This window comes from Neoarius graeffei, chromosome 11, assembly GCF_027579695.1.
Source record: "Neoarius graeffei isolate fNeoGra1 chromosome 11, fNeoGra1.pri, whole genome shotgun sequence".
Classification (NCBI taxonomy): Eukaryota; Metazoa; Chordata; class Actinopteri; order Siluriformes; family Ariidae; genus Neoarius; species Neoarius graeffei.
The window spans coordinates 32280143-32300197 of NC_083579.1; the positions used below are offsets into that span (position 1 = coordinate 32280143).

The window sequence follows — 20055 nt, forward strand, 5'->3', positions numbered from 1 at the left end:
AACTGGGTGGTATATCAAACCTCTTAATGAGTAAAAGCCATTTAGTTTGCTGAGGTAGATTTTCCCAACCCTGCAACTTGTTTCTTTGTTTAGCAATACTGCATACTGTTCAGACAAATTCTCTCTCTTTTGTTGCAACAAGAATACATTCTGGAATCAAACTTCTGCTTTCTATTAGAATTATTCCATCTTTTTTTTAATGTTTAAACCACAAATATTACACATATAATAGAATTAACAATAATGGTTTATATATGGCAGAGTTGTGCTGATTAAGAATAAATTGTATTTTTTTTCTGAAGACATAGAAAGCAAAGGTTTGATTGAGAGTGATCGATTAAGAATGACATTAACTTTTCATGACCGTCATTCTCAGGCAAGGGACCAGAGACACTGTATGCTGGACAAAAACTCAATGACAATGAGTGGCATACGGTGCGGGTGATCCGGCGCGGTAAAACCTACAAGCTCACAGTTGACGATGACGTAGCTGAAGGTACTTCCCTTGGTTTTGAATCTGAAAGACAAGAGATTTCCTCAAAACTAATAAAAGCATAATATGTCAGGTTGCTTTCCTGTTAAGATTGATAGCAGTAATAGCACAATTCTCAGAAGGAATGGTGCTGAATTGGGTCAGCGAGGAAATGGGAAAGTATTAAGAAAATTCTGTCGCTTCTGAACCCAATTAAGATAAAATGCTCTGACTATTGATGAACAAGCCATGCTCTCAGATCAGGGTGTTTCTCTTCAGGGTTAGAAAGAACTCCTGTGCATGGTGGCTTCTTTACAAGGGTAAAATACCTAAACTACCTTAAGGGTTCAGGCAATAAGTTGTGTCCTGTGTTCCAATACTGTTTTTGACACATCTTTATCGACTTCCCTTCGTGACTCAGAGGTTTCATAGCTTTAAAATTCCCATTACACGTGGTACAGTTCATTATACAATTCATTTAGAGAATGAAAATTGAACCATACAACACCAATATTTTGCGTTCTTTTGTATTTTTGATGGAGACTACATAGCACCTCTGTAAAGCCCTATTCAGACTGGATTTATTTTATATATGTAGTGAAGTGAGCTCATGTAATTATTAGCAGAATTTTAGTCCCAATCCAAAAACATTCCAGTGCATCCTGCATGAAGAAAAAGAGTTTCTTTTTCTTTCCTATAAAAACACTCCTGGAGGCACTCTCTCTCTCTTCTCTATTATCTTGCACCAAAACCAAAATAAAAATCAATTCTAAGTTTAAAAAGGTGAACAATAAAATATAGACAACGTTTAAAAGGAACTACCTTTAGTAGGATTCTATATAGTACCTTTCCACGTGGGTGGAAAAACAAGAGAAAACTTCACTATGAAAGGTGTGGAACTTTTTTGTGTTTAATAATTAAAACTATAATGTATGTACATGACTGCATTCAAACTTAGACATTTTGACAATCTCAATGTCTTTGCATTGATTTATTCATTCATCTGCAGTCAGCACTTTTTCCTGGTTAGGGTGGTGGTGGAACCAGCAATGGGAATGTACCAGGAACACTGGGCGTGAGTGAACTGGAACCCTGGATGGGACGCCAGTCTGTTGCAGGACAGCATATTTTCAGTCAAATGCTAAGAACACTGTGAAAGCTAATGCTAGCAAGTAAATGGCTTTAATTCTAATTCGATTTCATAAGGAATTACATGTTGAAATGCTGAGAGCTCAGCAATGCAGCCACTGTCAATTGAAAATGAATGCTCGGCCAGACATTTTATGTAAAATTAAGTAATTGATTAATTTCTGTATTCATTGCAAATAAATAAATAAATGACAATTTGGTCAGTTATAGAACATCAATCACCTCTGGTCCTCTGGTATCATCTGTTTCATCGACGCAATACAAGAGAAGCAGTATGTGTGAAAGAAAACAGATTTTTTTTTTAAACAAAAGACAAATTTTGTAGCTTGTGATGGAAAAGCTTAATAAGACTTGAGGCTATCCGGAAGAAAGCAGACGGAAATAGGTTTATTATAATACTTCTTGCAAGAAGGCTCATCCAAATGGATTTCACCCATAGAAGCACTCTCCATTTCCATAGACCCTGTTTTATACTTGACTTCTTGCATCTCAGATATCTTCTTAATCTCAGGGTGTCCAACTTGGTACCCTCTCTATCATTAACCACTGTCCAGACATGTACACATGTTTATACTAACCTAGAAAATAGAACACAAACACATTCTTCATCCTATATAAGCATCAGACACAATGTCTGACCTCCTTTACTAAGCATCTGAGAGGCACAGAAATTCTCTAAAACTACATTTTCCTCTACAAGCTAAAGAGTCATGCAGGCTTTCTAACTAACTAGCTAACTAGTTAACTAGCTGGCGCGCTAAAAAGCAAAATAGTATTTCAAGGTGTCAAGTGTAACTGGACTATGAGCATAGTCTAGGACAGCCTTTCTCAACAGGGGTGCCGTCTGACTTCGTTAGGGGTGCCGTCAAAAAATTATATATTCTAACATTGAAATAAATAAAATGACTTAAAATTCCAAAAAATGATAGTTACACTAATGCAGATCATCACCGCCTCATGCATCATCAAAATTTGTCTCACGGCCCCCTTTCCCATGTCACAACGTCACTGCCAGGGTCAGCGTATGGTCAGCGTGACTGCGTATATTTTATATGGGGGTGCCTTGAGAATTTGCATACTTCTGAAGGGTGCCATGACTGAAAAAAGGTTGAGAAACACTGGTCTAGGCATTGTATTGATCGTATATACATTTATAACAATCCACTGTTATAAATTTAACTAATAGTTGCCTTCATCACTTCGGCTTTCAGCAAAATGCACTTGCGCTACTATTAGGATGGGTATTGCGATGATAATGCAGAATTTCCCAAAGCGAAGTCAATGAGGATGATTTGGAAAACAGTATTGGAACACAGCCATAGAGTATGCAACCTTAAAAACAAAAATACTTGAGCTGCAGTGTGAAGTCAGTGGAAGGAAGAGTATAGCTGCCTTTTTTCTTTCTTCCCCTCTTGTCCCAACCTGCTTGGGTTGCAGGTCAGATGGTGGGAGACCATACTCGCCTGGAGTTCCACAACATTGAGACAGGTGTGATGACCGAGCGCCGTTTTGTCTCGCACATCCCGTCCAGCTTCATCGGCCACTTGCAGAGCCTCAGGTTCAATGGCCTGCTTTACATCGACCTGTGCAAGAACGGCGACATTGACTACTGTGAGCTGAACGCACGCTTCGGCATGCGCTCCATCATTGCCGACCCGGTGACCTTCAAAGCCAAGAGCAGCTACTTGAGCCTGGCTACTCTGCAGGCCTACACCTCCATGCACCTGTTCTTCCAGTTCAAGACCACTTCAGCAGACGGCATCATCCTGTTCAACAGCGGCGACGGGAGCGACTTTATCGCCGTGGAGCTGGTGAAAGGGTAAGATGCAACCTGATGACTGGAAGGACTACAGTGACTTGACTACATGCAAGAGATGTCCTGAGGGTTTATGACCAACACCAGGGTAACATTACACCACTTTTATTTTGATTTATAGTCACAAGATTTGGTGCCAGGCATAGTGTCCACATTCTGGGGGCAGTAAGAATAGATGGTTAGCACCAAGAAATAGTCAGAATGCAGCAAATATTTGGTTTTATGACCAGATTCCAAACGTTTCTAGTAGTGTATGCTGATCAAGAACTCAAATGGTTGATGGTTTATTTATTTATTTTTTTAAAAAGGGGACCTACTTGAAAGCTTTGAAAGAGAAAACTTAGTAAAACTTTATGTTCCATCAGATGAATAAACTGAATGTGGTGTTATACTGAACCTGTACAACATAATATTGAAGATCTGATCTTTCATGACAAAAAGAGGCTTGTCTGTGGGTGCTTGGTTAATGGTTTTGTCAGTGGGTACTTTGTCAGTTGGAACCATGGAACCATTATTTCGATGGAAAGCAGGTTGATTTTTCTAATGCGGTTCTACTTGGAAAAATAGAAATTGTATTCTCCCAGAGGGACAAACCGAAGAACGCATTAGGATGCTATGGATAATCTGTACAACATAAATTTGAAGTAATACAATAATGAAAAAAAAGGTTTGTGAGTGGATGCCTTGGACGGTTAATGGTTGAAACTTTCTATATATTTGGAACCTTCTTTGAAAGGGAATCCCCAAATTGTAGAGGTTGTATAGGGTGTCTTTAAGGGTTACCCAAAGGGACAGACTACATTTCATCTACACAACATAAATAACAACTTTATTGCCATGGAGCTGGTGAAAGGGTAAGACGCAATCTGATGATTGCTTGGTTAACGGTTTTGTCAATGGGTACTTTGTCAATAGGAGCCATGGAACCATTATTTTGATGGAAAGCAGGTTCTACTTGGAACTCCAATTCCTAACAAGTTGGAACGCTGTGTAAAATTGAAATAAAAACAGAATGCAATGAAATGTAAGTCGTTTTCAACCTATATTCAATTGAATGCAATAAAAAAAACAACAAGATGTACGGTAGAATGTTCAAACTGATAAATTGCATTGTTTTTTGTAAATATACACTCATTCTGGATTTGATGCCTGGAATATGTTCCAAAAAAGTTGGGACTAGGACAGCAAAAAACTGGGAATGTTGTGGAATGCGCAAAAGACTACCTGTTTGGAACATTATACAGGTAAACAGGTTAATTGGTAACAGGTAAAAAAGCTGAGTCATTCACCAGCAAGGATGGAGCGAGATTTACCACTCTGTGAAAACTGCATGGGCATAATTGCATGTCCAACAGTTTAAGAACAACTTTTCTCAATGTACAATTGCAAGGAATTTAGGGACTTCACCATGGAAAATCCATAATATCATCAAAAGATTCAGAGAATCTAGAAAAATCTCTGCACATAGGGGTCAAGGCCAAAAACCAACAGGGCCAAAAGGACAGTAAAAGTGGACGGTTAGCACTGAACACCAAACACTTGGAGCAATGGTGCAAACTTTATTTTATTTATTATTACTATTATTATTTTCTTATTTACCTGACTCTAAATATATAGTGTCATACCATATACTGATCAGGGCTTTGAACCAGAATTTTTTTCCTATTGGTTCGTTCCGAACAGAAACGGAATTTTAACATTTCCGGTTTTGGGTTCCACCATTAAATAGACGTTCCCGAACCGGTTAGAACAAAAAAAATTTTGTTCCCAGAAAGGTTAATTACGTTCCCTGTCAGCTGTTTAACAAATGGCTATAAAATTATGTCTCTGTCTCATCCAGCTTAAGCCAAATGTAGGCTAATTCTATTACAGCCTTCATTAAATAAGACAAGAAATAATTCAAAACAATTATTATTTCAAATGTTGGCGATTTGGATTCTCAGTATGTCTTCCCATCTACACAAACAGAAAAAGTGCCAAAAATGAAAGATAATTCGTTTAGCGTGTTACCAAAGGCTAGTCAGGCCCTATGCATTGATAGGCTAACAGAGGTTAACGTCATTTAATGTTCGTGAGCCTCTCATTAACATGGACAAATATATTGATATAGTGTTTGAAATTGACATTTTTGAATAACGATAGACTGCAATATTTACCTCTTATTTAAGATGTGGAGACGTGATAGTAGTCCACCCTCCCGCTCTCTCCATTCAGTCAGCGAACATCACACAGGAAGCGAACCCCAGCGGGTCATAGAAACTTGCGCAGGAGAAGAATGACTTTTTTATTTGTAGGCTACGGAAACTTTGAGGAACGAAATAAAAACCGGTATTAACCGGTTACCATTATTTTTAATAAGCGTTTCTGTTCCGGAACATAAAAAATAATAAAGTTTCTGGTTTCGTTTCTGTTCCATGTGAAATAGAAAAAGTTCCCGGTTTTCGTTTTCGTTCCTTGAACCAGTTCAAAGCCCTGATACTGATCAATAACTTAAATGTGGTCAGTGACTCAAAACCCAGATTTAATCTGCACACAGTACATTGTACAGAGGGAATAACTACCCTCTTCAAAAAGAGTTCATCAGTGGGAACATTTGGATGGTTCACAGAACCCTCTATTGTAGGATTCGACTTAAATCTGTTCAGAGGGTTCTTCCAAGAAGATATGCTACATCTTTTAGAAAAAAAAAAGACTTCTCAGTGGGTACTTTGGACTGTTAATGGCTGTAGCCTTCTAAAGAGGTTTTATTTGGAGCTGTTATTCAAAGGAAATCCCTCTGTTATACCGTAGGGTTCTACCAAAAACTCTATGCTTTGTCAATGGGAACCATGGTTAAAGGTTCAAATTTTCTCAAGAAGTTTAATTTGTACCCTTTTCCTGAAAAGTATGATTATGGGTACGTTGGTTAATTTACAAACATGATGTTGACTCTTTAGACTTACTGATGATTTACAATTATACTTTTGATTTATGTAAAAAATAATAATGATGAAAATTAATATTAGCATTAGCAATCATAAGTATTCTGTCCCTGATGATGGACCATAGGTCCGGAAGTTCGGAATAAAACTTGATAAATTCACGTGGAAGACAGGTTTTATTGATTTAATATGATTTCCACATACAAACAAACATTGAAGTATTGTTGTTGTTGTTGTTGTAGGTTGAATAGGTTGAGTGGTTTAACATAATTACTTTGTTCTTACATGTAAATCGTTTAAATGTAATAATAATAATAATAATAATCATAATAATATTAATAATAATAATTAGTAGCAGTAGTAGTAATTGCCAAAGCCTTGAACCATTTTTTGTTGTATAACTGTGTCATCTGTAGTTGTATCACAGTCCTATACTTTTCATAGTATATTGTATTTGAAGCTTAAACTGTTGATAGTGAAGACAGACAGTTGTTCTCTCTTTTCCCTTTCAGGTACATCCATTACGTGTTTGACCTCGGGAATGGCCCGAACCTCATTAAAGGCAACAGTGACCGAGCTCTGCATGACAACCAGTGGCACCATGTGGTCATCACCAGAGACAACAGCAACCTGCATACCCTCAAAGTCGATGCCAAGGTTGTCAGTCAAGTGGTTAATGGTGCCAAGAACCTGGACCTAAAAGGTATATGAGCTGAACCCAGTACACTAATGCAAAACTTTACTCATTTAATACAAAACGCTAATATAATAAATGCTGAAAAACTGCAACGTGTAATTTTTACAATGCTGTATATATTTACAATACATTTTTTCTTTTATTATCTTTTATTTTCTATTGTATTACATTTGACAACAGAGTAAAAAACGTGACCTGCTTCTTCAGTCCGCATTTTCTATCTCTGATGTTTTAGTTTTGACTTAAAGGCAAGTGTTTATGTTTCTACTCAAGACGCTTCTACTCAAGACAAATCTGGCAGCCTCATAGGTGTGAACTTCATGTAGGTGATCTGTATGATCTGAATAGGGAGACCAGAAAATCAGCTTTAGTGCGTTCATAAACCGATTCTGAATACAAGGAAATTTCCTTGTGTAAATATTAGTGTAACTTTTCAATTTAAATCGCTGACTCTGAATACAGCTAGTGGTGTTATTTAAACACTTAACATGCATCAAAGGCTATCATCCCAACTACCTTTAAAGAGTAATGACATCATGATTTAGACTGATGTCTCAAATTGTGGACTTTTTATAATTTTGGACTTTTGGATGAGTGTATCAATGAATGTATTTACTTTTTACTCAGGTGATCTTTTCATTGCTGGTTTGGGGCCCAACATGTACAACAGCCTGCCCAAACTGGTAGCCTCAAGGGAAGGCTTTAAAGGTTGCCTGGCGTCAGTGGACCTGAACGGTCGTCTGCCGGACCTGATAAACGACGCTCTGTTCCGCAGCGGGCAGATAGAGCGTGGATGCGAAGGTACACTCTCTTACAACTCGAGCTCAGGCAGCCCATTCTTCCTCATGAATGCTAACAGTAGCCCCATTAGCATTTCATTGAGCCATCAGTCCATCCTACTGACCCTGCTCATCACCTCTCTCACCTGTTAGACCTCATGACTCGCATTAATACTGTACTTTTAGAGGCCACATTGGTTTTACAGTCAGCCACGCCCTGGTTTTTCACCCTCATGAAATAATCCTTACTAATCTATGATTGTATTATGACAAGGTCTGTGTATGTTGTGTTTTTGTTTCAAAATGAAAAAAAAAAAGATTGTAAACTATATGTTTTTGGCTTTTACAACAGTAAATATTTCAAACAGAAAGCTCTTGTATTTCTCCTTCACTTATTTTTCATCATTTCAGGTTCATTTTCAGGATGAAATGAATGAAAGATCTTAAAGAGCCCAGATGTGTAGCTGCAAGCATCAGGCTTACTCCCTGATGTACTGCTAATATGCATCACTACATGCTTTTTTAAAAATAGCAAAATGGATTTCCATGTGCTACAATTTAAAAATAATCACCAAAATTTGGTTTTGCATAAGTTCAATCCCTTTTTTTCTTCCTTTTTTAATCTTTTATGAGAGCAAAATTGTACTTCTAGGTCAACTCTGTTTACACTGAAATGTACAACACTGGTGTTTTCTTTCTTTCTTTCTTTCTTTCTTTCTTTCTTTCTTTCTTTCTTTCTTTTTTCAGATTTGCTTTCATGAATAATTGATATCGACACTTAGTTTGGTGAATAAACTAGAGACAGTTAATGAGTGAACGAGTCAATACTTTTTTTTTTAAATATGAAAAAAGTCCTTTTTTAGTGTGTGCCAAAAAAACAATAGAAAGCAGTTTCCTACTTTTCCCCATTTTCATTTCAAAACAAAATGAAAAATAAAGCAACATACACAGACCTTACAAGAACTTCTGACGCTTTAGACTATTTTAGGGCATGATTGAGCTCATACCGTATGTGCTTGATGTGTTAATATGTGCTCATGTTAAGACGGAATATTACTCCAATCAGATTTCCAAGAAATAAATCCTTTTCCATTTTTAAAGACATGAAGGAGTTTACATGTACAGGGTGCTGTGAAAATATTATTCACTTTCTTTGAAGCCTGTATTTATAAACCATCATAACTGTGCTTATAATTAATTCGAAGTTGATCATGAGTTTTGTGAGCATTTCTTGAAGTGTAATAATACCTCATATAATTTGCTCTGTGTTATGAGGACAGTTTGAATGATTTATGAATTTGGGCTTCATACAAAGTGTTAATCTTGATTGCTTTGAATGAATGAATAAATAAATAAATACCAGTCAGAAGTTTGGACACACCTTCTAATCCAATGTTTTGTTTTGTTTTTATTTGTATTAATTAAAAGTCACTTCATATCTTAAAGCAATGATGAATGTCATTTCTCTTTGCTTAGTTGAGCGGTTCTTAACATAATATGGATTACTAGAGTTATGGAATAGGGCTATTTACTGTATTTTTTACGATTTACTGTTTACTGTTTGATCTCAAACGCATTAAGGTAAGAAATTGCACTAATTAACTTTTGACGAGGCACCTGTTAATTGAAAAGCATTCCAGGTAACTACCTCATGAGGCTGGTTAAGATAATGCCAATAGTGTGCAAAGTGTCATCAAGGTAAACGCTGGATACATTGAAGAATCTAAAATATCAAACATTTTTTGTTTTTTTTACACTTTTTTGTTTACTACATAATTTCATATATGTTTTATGTGTTATGTCATAGTTTTGATGGCTTCAGTATTATTCTACAATGTAGAGAATAGTCAAAATACAGAAAAAAAAACCTATGAGTTTTATATGCGTATAGGATGTACAAACTTTTGACTGGTACTGTATATTATTTATTTATTTATTTATTTATTCATATATTACTAAATAACATTCGCATTTACAAAAAAAAATCAAATTTTAAATCTCTGAAGCTGTTTACATGTATAGGGTGCTGTGATGAGATTTTTATTTTTTAGTTTTTTTAGTTTTAGTTTAGTCAAAGTTTTGTGGTTTTGTTTTGATTTTTTTAATTTTTGTCTTACTATTTGGGACATAAAAAAACGTGCTACAGTGGTGCTTGAAAGTTTGTGAACCCTTTAGAATTTTCTGTATTTCTGCATAAATATGACCTTAAACATCATCAGATTTTCACACAAGTCCTAAAAGTAGATAAAGAGAACCCAGTTAAACAAATGAGACAAAAATATTATACTTGGTCATTTATTTATTGAGGAAAATGATCCAATATTACATATCAGTAGCAGTAGCCTAGCCTGACGATAAACAATACTGGACAATATGCAATATAATGTGCAATATAATGTGCAATACCTCTTCCGTTGGCCCTTCACCCCTTCCCCATATCTTATTCTTTTTTTATATTTGTATATGCAAATACCTAATTTAATTTAATTTATCTAGAAGTTTTTCTCTATTTCTATTCTCTGTTTATCCTGTAATGATGCTACTGGAATTTTAATTTCCCTGAGGGAACCCGCCCAAAGGGATAAATAAAGTTCTATCTAATCTAATCTAATCTAATCTAATCTAATCTAATCTAATCTAATCTAATCTGTGAGTGGCAAAAGTATGTGAACCTTTGCTTTCAGTATCTGGTGTGACCCCCTTGCGCAGCAATAACTGCAACTAAACATTTCCGGTAACTGTTGATCAGTCCTGCACACCGGCTTGGAGGAATTTTAGCCCATTCCTCCGTACAGAACAGCTTCAACTCTGGGATGTTGGTGGGTTTCCTCAAATGAACTGCTTGCTTCAGGTCCTTCCACAACATTTTGATTGGATTAAGGTCAGGACTTTGACTTGGCCATTCCAAAACATTAACTTTATTCTTCTTTAACCATTTTTTGGTAGAATGACTTGTGTGCTTAGGGTCGTTGTCTTGCTGCATGACCCACCTTCTCTTGAGATTCAGTTCATGGACAGATGTCCTGATATTTTCCTTTAGAATTCGCTGGTATAATTCAGAATTCATTGTTCCATCAATGATGGCAAGCCGTCCTGGCCCAGATGCAGCACAACAGGCCCAAACCATGATACTACCACCACCATGTTTCACAGATGGGATAAGGTTCTTATGCTGGAATGCAGTGTTTTCCTTTCTCCAAACATAACGCTTCTCTTCTAAACCAAAAAGTTCTATTTTGGTCTCATCCGTCCACAAAACATTTTTTCCAATAGCCTTCTGGCTTGTCCACATGATCTTTAGCAAACTGCAGATGAGCAGCAATGTTTTTTTTGGAGAGCAGTGGCTTTCTCCTTGCAACCCTGCCATGCACACCATTGTTGTTCAGTGTTCTCCTGATGGTGGACTCATGAACATTAACATTAGCCAATGTGAGAGAGGCCTTCAGTTGCTTAGAAATTACCCTGGGGTCCTTTGTGACCTCGCCGACTATTACACGCCTTGTTCTTGGAGTGATCTTTGTTGGTCGACCACTCCTGGGGAGGGTAACAATGGTCTTGAATTTCCTCCATTTGTACACAATCTGTCTGACTGTGGATTGGTGGAGTCCAAACTCTTTAGAGATGGTTTTGTAACCTTTTCCAGCCTGATGAGCATCGGCAACGCTTTTTCTGAGGTCCTCAGAAATCTCCTTTGTTCGTGCCATGATACACTTCCACAAACATGTGTTGTGAAGATCAGACTTTGATAGATCCCTGTTCTTTAAATAAAACAGGGTTCCCACTCACACCTGATTGTCATCCCATTGATTGAAAACACCTGACTCTAATTTCACCTTCAAATTAACTGCCAATCCTAGAGGTTCACATACTTTTGCCACTCACAGATATGTATTATTGGATCATTTTCCTCAATAAATAAATGACCAAGTATAATATTTCTGTCTCATTTGTTTAACTGGGTTCTCTTTATCTACTTTTAGGACTTGTGTGAAAATCTGATGATGTTTTAGGTCATATTTATGCAGAAATATAGAAAATTCTAAAGGGTTCACAAACTTTCAAGCACCACTGTAAGTAATAAGATTCAGAACAAGGGAAGCTCATTTTTTATTTCTAAAAATTCTAAACTGCAGAGTGTGTGATAATTTCTTTCGTGGTTTTTCAAATAATATTAAATATATTAAAAAAAACTCCAAAATATCTGTCGACGACCATCCACTAATCATCTACAATGATTAAATTTATGCTTTAACATTATGCTTTAACTTTGTCATATATCAACAGTTTATCATAGCCGATGGTTAGTTTATAGTTAGATCATCGATACACACTCTGTATATATATATATATATATATATAGACTATTAACTAATCAGTTTTTCTCTTAATTTGGTCCAGTCTCAAGCAAAATAAAGAGATTAAAAATATCTGTTCAAAAGTTTGCATCTCCCTTCATGAATATAACACAAATATCCTCTGTTATACCACAATGCAGGTGAATTCTCGATTCTGATTGGTCAGAAGGAGTTGATTAGTTCTCTGTCAAAGCACCTCTGACTGTTGTGTAGTTGATAATCACAGGTTTATGAATTAATTAATGTGCTTATTATAATGCAATAATGTTTCCATAGTAACAGCTTGTTCATACAGCTGACACGTGTGAAGAACGTGTGTTCCTTTACATGATTAACTTTTCTGGAAGGAAATATTTATTTAACATTTATCGAAGGAGTCTCCAGTGTCAGAGGGAAGCTGTAACTTTGTTTTCTGACATCTTCAAGACAGAGGAGTTTACGCTTTCTCCAGGAGTCTCAGTAACATGATAAGCTTTTTTTTTCTTTTTTCTTTTTTTTAACATCAACAAGGAGGAAAATAGCAAGTTGACTGTGCGACTAGTTTAGGGAATGACTGCAGTAATGCACATAATAAAAGGCACTAACTTGCTTTGCAGACATTGCACAGCATTAAGGCTGCATTCAAAACAGAAGGTTCCTGCCTTGTTGCCTCACTGCCATGATACACAGATGTCTCATGAGGCAGGACTTTCGACTGAAGGCATCTACTAAGGATGTTCATTTTGAACAATCTTTTAAGATAGAACGTACAGTAATGCATGACAGAACTTACAGTAACGTGTGACGTTAGCATGTTAAAGATAGAACTTACAGTAACGTGACGTTAGCATGTTTACGATAACTTACAGTAACGTGTGACGTTAGCATGTTTAAGATAACTTACAGTAACGTGTGACGTTAGCATGTTAAAGATAGAACTTACAGTAACATGTGACGTTAGCATGTTTACGATAACTTACAATAACATGTGACGTTAGCATGTTTAAGATAACTTACAGTAACGTGTGACGTTAGCGTGTTTAAGATAGAACTCACAGTAATGCGTGACATTAGCATGTTTAAGATAGAATTTACAATAACGTGTGACGTTATCATGTTTAAGATAGAACTTACAGTAACATGCGACGTTAGCATGTTTAAGATAACTTACAGTAACATGTGACGTTAGCATGTTTAAGATAGAACTTACTGTAATGTGTGACATTAGCATGTTTAAGATAACTTACAGTAATGTGACTTTAGCATGCTTAAGATAGAACTTACTGGAACATGTGACATTAGCATGTTTAAGATAGAACTTACTGTAACGTGTGACGTTAGCATGTTTAAGATAACTTACAGTAACGTGTGATGTTAGCATGTTTAAAATAACTTACAGTAACGTGTGACGTTAGCATGTTTAAGATAGAGCTTACTGTAACGTATGACGTTAGCATGTTTAAGATAGAACTTACTGTAACGTGTGACATTAGCATGTTTAAGATAACTTACAGTAACATGTGATGTTAACATGCTTAAGATACAGTAGAACTCACAGTAACGTATGACATTAGCGTGTTTAAGATAGAACTTACTGTAATGTGTAACATTAGCATGTTTAAGATAACTTACAGTAACGTGCGACATTAGCATGTTTAAGATAGAACTTACTGTAACGTGTGACGTTAGCATGTTTAAGATAACTTACAGTAATGTGTGACGTTAGCATGTTTAAGATAGAACTTACAGTAACATGTGACATTAGCATGCCGTGTAAGTAAGCCAACAAGTTCGCTAGTTAGAGTACAATGTTTATTCCTTGGTAACTTTTCAAAAATCTAAGCAAAAAAAAAAAAGAAAAAAGCCTATATGTTTATATGAAATCACTTTTCTTTGATGTTTTCAATCCACCATCATTGCTTGAGGGAGCTGCCATACAGATTTATGGGTAATAGGCAACATCAAGGATACATCGATGTTGCCTTCAACTGTGAGCAGTTTGAAGGCATGTTAGAAGACAGGAAACGAGAGTTTGATCAGATTTGAATAGCCCTTAATGCTTCGCTGGCTTATTAGACATCCTCCTGAGACAGCATTTTCCTCATTTCGAATGCACCCTAAATGCAACTACACTGCAACCCCGCTGTAACAAACTCCTTGGGTGACGTCCAAAGAGTTTGTTTTACTGAAAAGTTTGTAATACTGAAATGGACCCAATTGTCACACCACACACTCACATTATACAGTATGTGAAATTTTAGGCACATTTTTCTGATCACGAATTTCTCCTTCTGAGTCACTATTACAGTTCACTGACTGAGTTAAAGGATCACGAATGAAGGCGATGTTTTCTTCATCCGTGATGGAAATGACGGAGGTTACCGGTGTATCGTTGTCAATGTCCAAACACTGACTCGCTCTGTTTTCTAAATCTTCACCATTCAGTTCATCATGTGTTGCAAATCACAGTTGATGTCATTTTCTGTTGCGCCACAGGATGGGGCGGGGCAGGGGGTATAAAAACGCTGCCGGTATGCTTTAACTAGTTATTAAGGCTACGTTCACACTGCAGGCTGAAGTGACTCAAATCCGATCTTTTCGCCCATATGTGACCTGTATCCGATCTTTTATTGACAATATGAACGACACAGATCCGATTTTTTCAAATCCGACCCAGGCCGTTTGGATATGTGGTGCTAATTCCGATTCCTATCCGCTCTTTTCATATGCGACTTCAGTCTGAACCGCCAGGTCGCATTCATCCGACTTACACGTCATCAACAAGCCACAAACGTCACTATTCTGCGCTGAAGTAGGCGGCGGGTCTCTCAAAAAAGTTACAACAACATGGCGCATAATCACAGGCGCAGATAGAGGGTGGGACGAATCATATTTAAATTCACCTCGTTCGGTCCCCCCCACTTATAGGGAGGAAAAAACGTCTATGCTGTCTTTCTTTGCATAAGGCAAACCTCACGGAAAAATCAAAAGACTAATTACCATTCGGTTTATTGAGGTGCACGGCAGTGTATACATAGTTGCAACAACTCACATAAAACAAAACAAAGACTGATATTCGGTTGGTTGAGCTGCGCAGACTGCACAGGTTGCGAGCTCGAGCTTGGTTGCTATGGTTACTAACAACAAGTTTGACAGGCATATCGGGGTTGGGGTTGGTTTGCTGGCAGCTTTGTCCCCCCCCAGTTTTTTGTCCCCCCCAGTTCAAAAAACGTATCTGTGCCCCTGCGCATGACATCAATGCGAGGGACGCTTCGGGCTGTGAAGGTTCTGAATCTTCTCAATGGAAGGATGCAGAGGTTAGGGAGCTGATTTCCATTTGGGGGGATGCAGCTATTCAAGCTAGATTGGATGAGTCATACCGCAACCGGGCGGTTTTACTTCCGTAAACACTGGCCATGCTCACTGCGTGTGACGTCGTCGTATCCTGCAGTGCACATGTGGAACACTTTTAGGTCGCTTTTCGTTCATACTGAGGATCACATACAAGTCGCATATATTTGTTAATGTGAACGACCTCACAAAAAAATCGGATTTCACAAAAAAATCGGAATTGAGCATTAAGCCTTGCAGTGTGAACGTAGTGTATGTTTAGTGGTATAAGCAATCATTTTGTCCTTTTATTGATCATTTGATCACCTATCTCGATAATTGTTAGTGATCGAGACCTAAGCAAGGCTCGTTAAGCTTTTGTATTATGGTGTTAACACATATTGTTAATTTGACTGTGAACTTGATTACTTATTGTTTGTCTCTGGTGGGAAGAGGAGCGTGAGGCTCTGTGTGTCATGTAAGCAGGCGAATAATGGATGTGATTGCAAGAATAGTGTTTATTTACAAACAGGCAGGTAAACAGTTAAAAAATGTAAGACAAAGGCAGGGTCGTGAAACAGGCAATGGTCACACGAGGCGCAAACACAATGGCAGAGGTAAAAACGAAAGGCAAAGTCTAAATACACAAAACAAAGTCAAAACCAAAAAGGCAATGCACAGATATAAGGCTTAGTAATGTGAGACACTCGGTACAGTGTGTATACTTCATCAAGTCTGTGTTTAGAGAGTCCTTATAAGTGTGTGCTGTGATTGCGCTCGTATCTGGAACAGCTGAATAGTACTGCAGTTAGTACTAATGGCACTGTGCGCGTGGACATGAAACAGTGATGTTTTTTAAGACTCTGACTCATTGTCATTAAATGCGGGGAACACAAACTTAGTTCGTTATATGCGAAAGTTCGTAGTAAAAGAGTTCGCTATAGCTGCGTTGCAGTGTGAATATACACTCGCCAGCTACTTTATTAGGAACACCCATACTGTTTTATGCAGTTCTCTAATCGGCTGATCCCTTGATAGCAGCACAATGCATCAAATCATGCAGATACAAATCAAGAGCTTCAGTTAATTTTCACTTCAAACATCAGAATGGGAAAAATTGTGATCTCAAAGTGTGACTTTCTTTCACTGTGGCATGGGTGTTGGTTTGAGCCAGATGGACTGGTTTGAGTATTTCAGAAACTGCTGATCTCCTGGGGTTTTCACACACAACAGTCTCTAGAGTTTACACAGAATGGTGCGAAAAACAAAAAACACCGAGTGAGCGACAGTTCTGTGGGTGGAAACAAACGCCTTGTTGATGAGAGAGGTCAGAGGAAAATGGGCAGATTGGTTCGAGCTGCCAGGAAGGATAGATGTAGTAACTCATATAATCACTCTTTACAACCGTAGTGAGCAGAAAAGCATCTCAGCCTGCAACAGCAGAAGAACACATTGGGTTCCAGTCCTGCAGCCAAGAACAGGAATCTTAGAATCAACAACAAGTTCCTATTAAAGTGGCCAGTGAGTGTATGATATATAAATATGACTATAAATAAATGATAAATAGTACTCTTTTGATGAATCACTCGAATAAATGAAAATAAAACATGGCATACAAGGAATTATTAACCATGTCAGGGTGGTAGCAGGAAGTCTGTTGTTGATTAATTTCCTGTAACAGCATAAAACAAAGTGGTTTATTTCTGACATAATTACTAACGCCTACAGGGCTGAACAATTACCTGGCGAATTTGTTATAATTCATTGATAAACTCCAAAGAAAGGCTGCTTTTTATACATTCAAAAATCATGGGGGGTGCAAACTTTTACACTCAGTGAAATTATACAAGAAGTTGACCTGTCAGTTTATTAACTGTACAAATATCTATGTTGTAACTAATAAACTGACAATGTAGTGTATGTAGGTACTAATTGGTTCAAATTTCAAAGGTATATTATTTGATTTACAAATGCGATCTACAGTTTCGTTCTAAAGATAAACTTTAGAGAAGCTGTTGATTTGAGACAGATTATTTCAGCCTTACGTGAAATGCCAAACATTTTTATCCACATATCATTCACTGCATATGACCTGCTGCAAAATTATGTCAATCTTTTTATGTTCTGTAAAAATGCTTTCACTCTTTCTTTTTTTGAACATCTCACTGACCATTTCATTGCTTTTATTTGGAAATGATTTATTTGTGTTTGACAGAAAGAAAATATCCATCACATGTTCATCATGTCACATTTTTCACCTCTTTCCTTTTTTTTCAGAAAAGAATAATAAAACACTGTCCTTCTGAATCGTTTTGTGTTTTGTTGTAACTGGACAAACTGTTCATGATGTTAATGATTTGATCGCTTAAACTCCCAGAGACAGAGGCGATTCTAGAGTCTGTTGTGGCCCCAAGCAAAAATTTCCAGGGGGCCCTTCTGACCAGTGTTCATCACCAGTATGTTATAAATAATCTGACACCAACGAAAAATGTACAGTATGAAACTAAAGTTTTTTAAATTTCAAATGTGAAAATACAATGGTAAAGAACAATAAAAACAATAAAAAACAAAATAAATAAGCCCTCGGGCCCTGACTCTCGGGGGGCCCCTGGGCCAGGGGGCCCCAAGCAGTTGCCTGCCTTGCCTGTTCACAAGCTGCGCGTCTGCCCAGAGATTTGGTTCCTTATTTATGAATCTCGCTTTATTTACTGAATCATGGAAATAAATTCGAATGTAATCTGTTTTCTGATGAAAGATTGAATATTCATCTGGGATTTTAAGGACTTAAAATGAACGACAAAAAAAAGGAAAAAAGCACAAATAAATAAATCGATAGGCAGAGGAGTAGGCTACAGAACTGATGAGATGGTTATATTGGAAATATAGAAATTTTATTTTTGTGATTTTGAGCATTTATTATTTTTATTACAATTGTTTCAGCAGACAACGTGAGTTTTTAATGAAGGAAGCTACAATATTTATTTCTAAAAAAAAGTTTTTTTTATATATATATATATATATATATATATATATATATATATATATATATAAATGCACATATTGCAGGATGACATGGAATATCCTTCGCTCTATGACTGTATTATATTTCCATTATAATGATGTCAGGACTGTGTGTGAAATCATTTTCTTTTCCATTAAAAACGCACCGCTGGCAGCTTTATCCGCTCAACACACACACTACCATCTCTGCTCTGTTGCATTTCATACGTGACAAGCGCCTTCTGTGTGTGTGCGTGTGTGTGTTTGTGTGTTCACGTTTATCTCTCCTGCACAGCATCAAAAAGCGAACGTGAGTAGGCTTTTCTCTAAAGTGGCGAGCATGATTGAGCCTGAATGTGCACCTGAGAGGACTTTAAGAGAATGAATCTGAGAATGGTGTTTTGGTTGAACGTGGCTGATTGAATTTGTTTGTTTGTTTGTTTGTTTGTTTTTTAAACTGGTGAATGTGTGCCATGTAATGGGGCTTTCCATTCACTAGATGGCAATGATGCACCAGTGCTTAGGAAGGAAGGAAAGAAAGGAAGGAAGAGGGGGAAATGATGGAAATGGGAAAGAATGACTAATAAAAACAGGAAACAGGAAGGAAGGTTGTTCTTTAATGGATAAATTGTTGATTGTGTACACGAATGTCCCGACTCTGTCATCCTAACAGCTCATCTCAAAATGATATTTGTTTGAGAAATGGTCATTTCATTGATGAAAATATGCACACTGCTCCTGTTGCCGTTGTTGCAGCAATCAGATTTTATTTAAGGCCAGACACTACAGGGTCATTTATACTATTCTTTTTTTTTATTATTATTTGCTTGTTTTTGTTTGTTTGTTATTTTACACTTGGTATGGCGATCGATTTTTGCCTGTTTATTGCTGATATCCTGACTTTAAAAAACCAAATCTTTAATGTTGTCTAATTCAGTACGTGTAAACACGCATATATCAGAAAACAACAAGAAAGTTTTAAACTAAAAAAAAGAATAAAAAGTGAATAAAATGAAACATGATTTATTTTTTGTTCAACCATGAAAACACCACATTTGAATTTTTTTTATATGTATATACAGTACTGTGCAAAAGTCTTAGGTACATGTAAAGAAATGCTTTACTATAAACAGCAGTAAGCCATAATAAATGAAACAAAGTTAATATTTGGTGTGAGACGACACTTTGCCGTGAAAAATAAAATAATAGTAGTCTCAGGTACAGTGAGTGCAGTTTTATGCGGAAATGAGCTGTAGGTTTTACTGAGCATCTTACAGAACCAGCCACAGTTCTTCTGGACACTGTGACGGTCACACTCGTTTTGTAATTTTGCACCAAAACCCAGCAGCCTTCATTATGCTTTCTTTTTTAATCTGAAAAGTGCCCGCTCATGGAATATGCTGCTCAGGTACAAACTTTTTTTTTTTCTGTAACATTCCATTTTGTGCTGGAAAACGAACGTTTGGACTCCAAAATGTTTTTGTACTGACTCCATAATGGAGAAGTCATAAAATAGAAATCTATTGCAAAGTTTGTATGTAAAAGAAAATAGAGGGC

The 20055-nt window shown here is 36.9% G+C and overlaps 1 protein-coding gene across 1 annotated transcript in view; it reads left to right on the top strand.

The window, feature by feature from the left end:
- The window catches only part of nrxn3a (neurexin 3a), an 851023-nt gene that overhangs the window by 292334 nt on the left and 538634 nt on the right, over positions 1 to 20055 (top strand). The window contains exons 14-17 of the mRNA XM_060932786.1: positions 377 to 496; positions 3059 to 3440; positions 6871 to 7061; positions 7683 to 7856. Coding sequence (XP_060788769.1) covers positions 377 to 496; positions 3059 to 3440; positions 6871 to 7061; positions 7683 to 7856 — 867 coding nt within the window. The remainder of the gene's footprint in view (positions 1 to 376; positions 497 to 3058; positions 3441 to 6870; positions 7062 to 7682; positions 7857 to 20055) is intronic.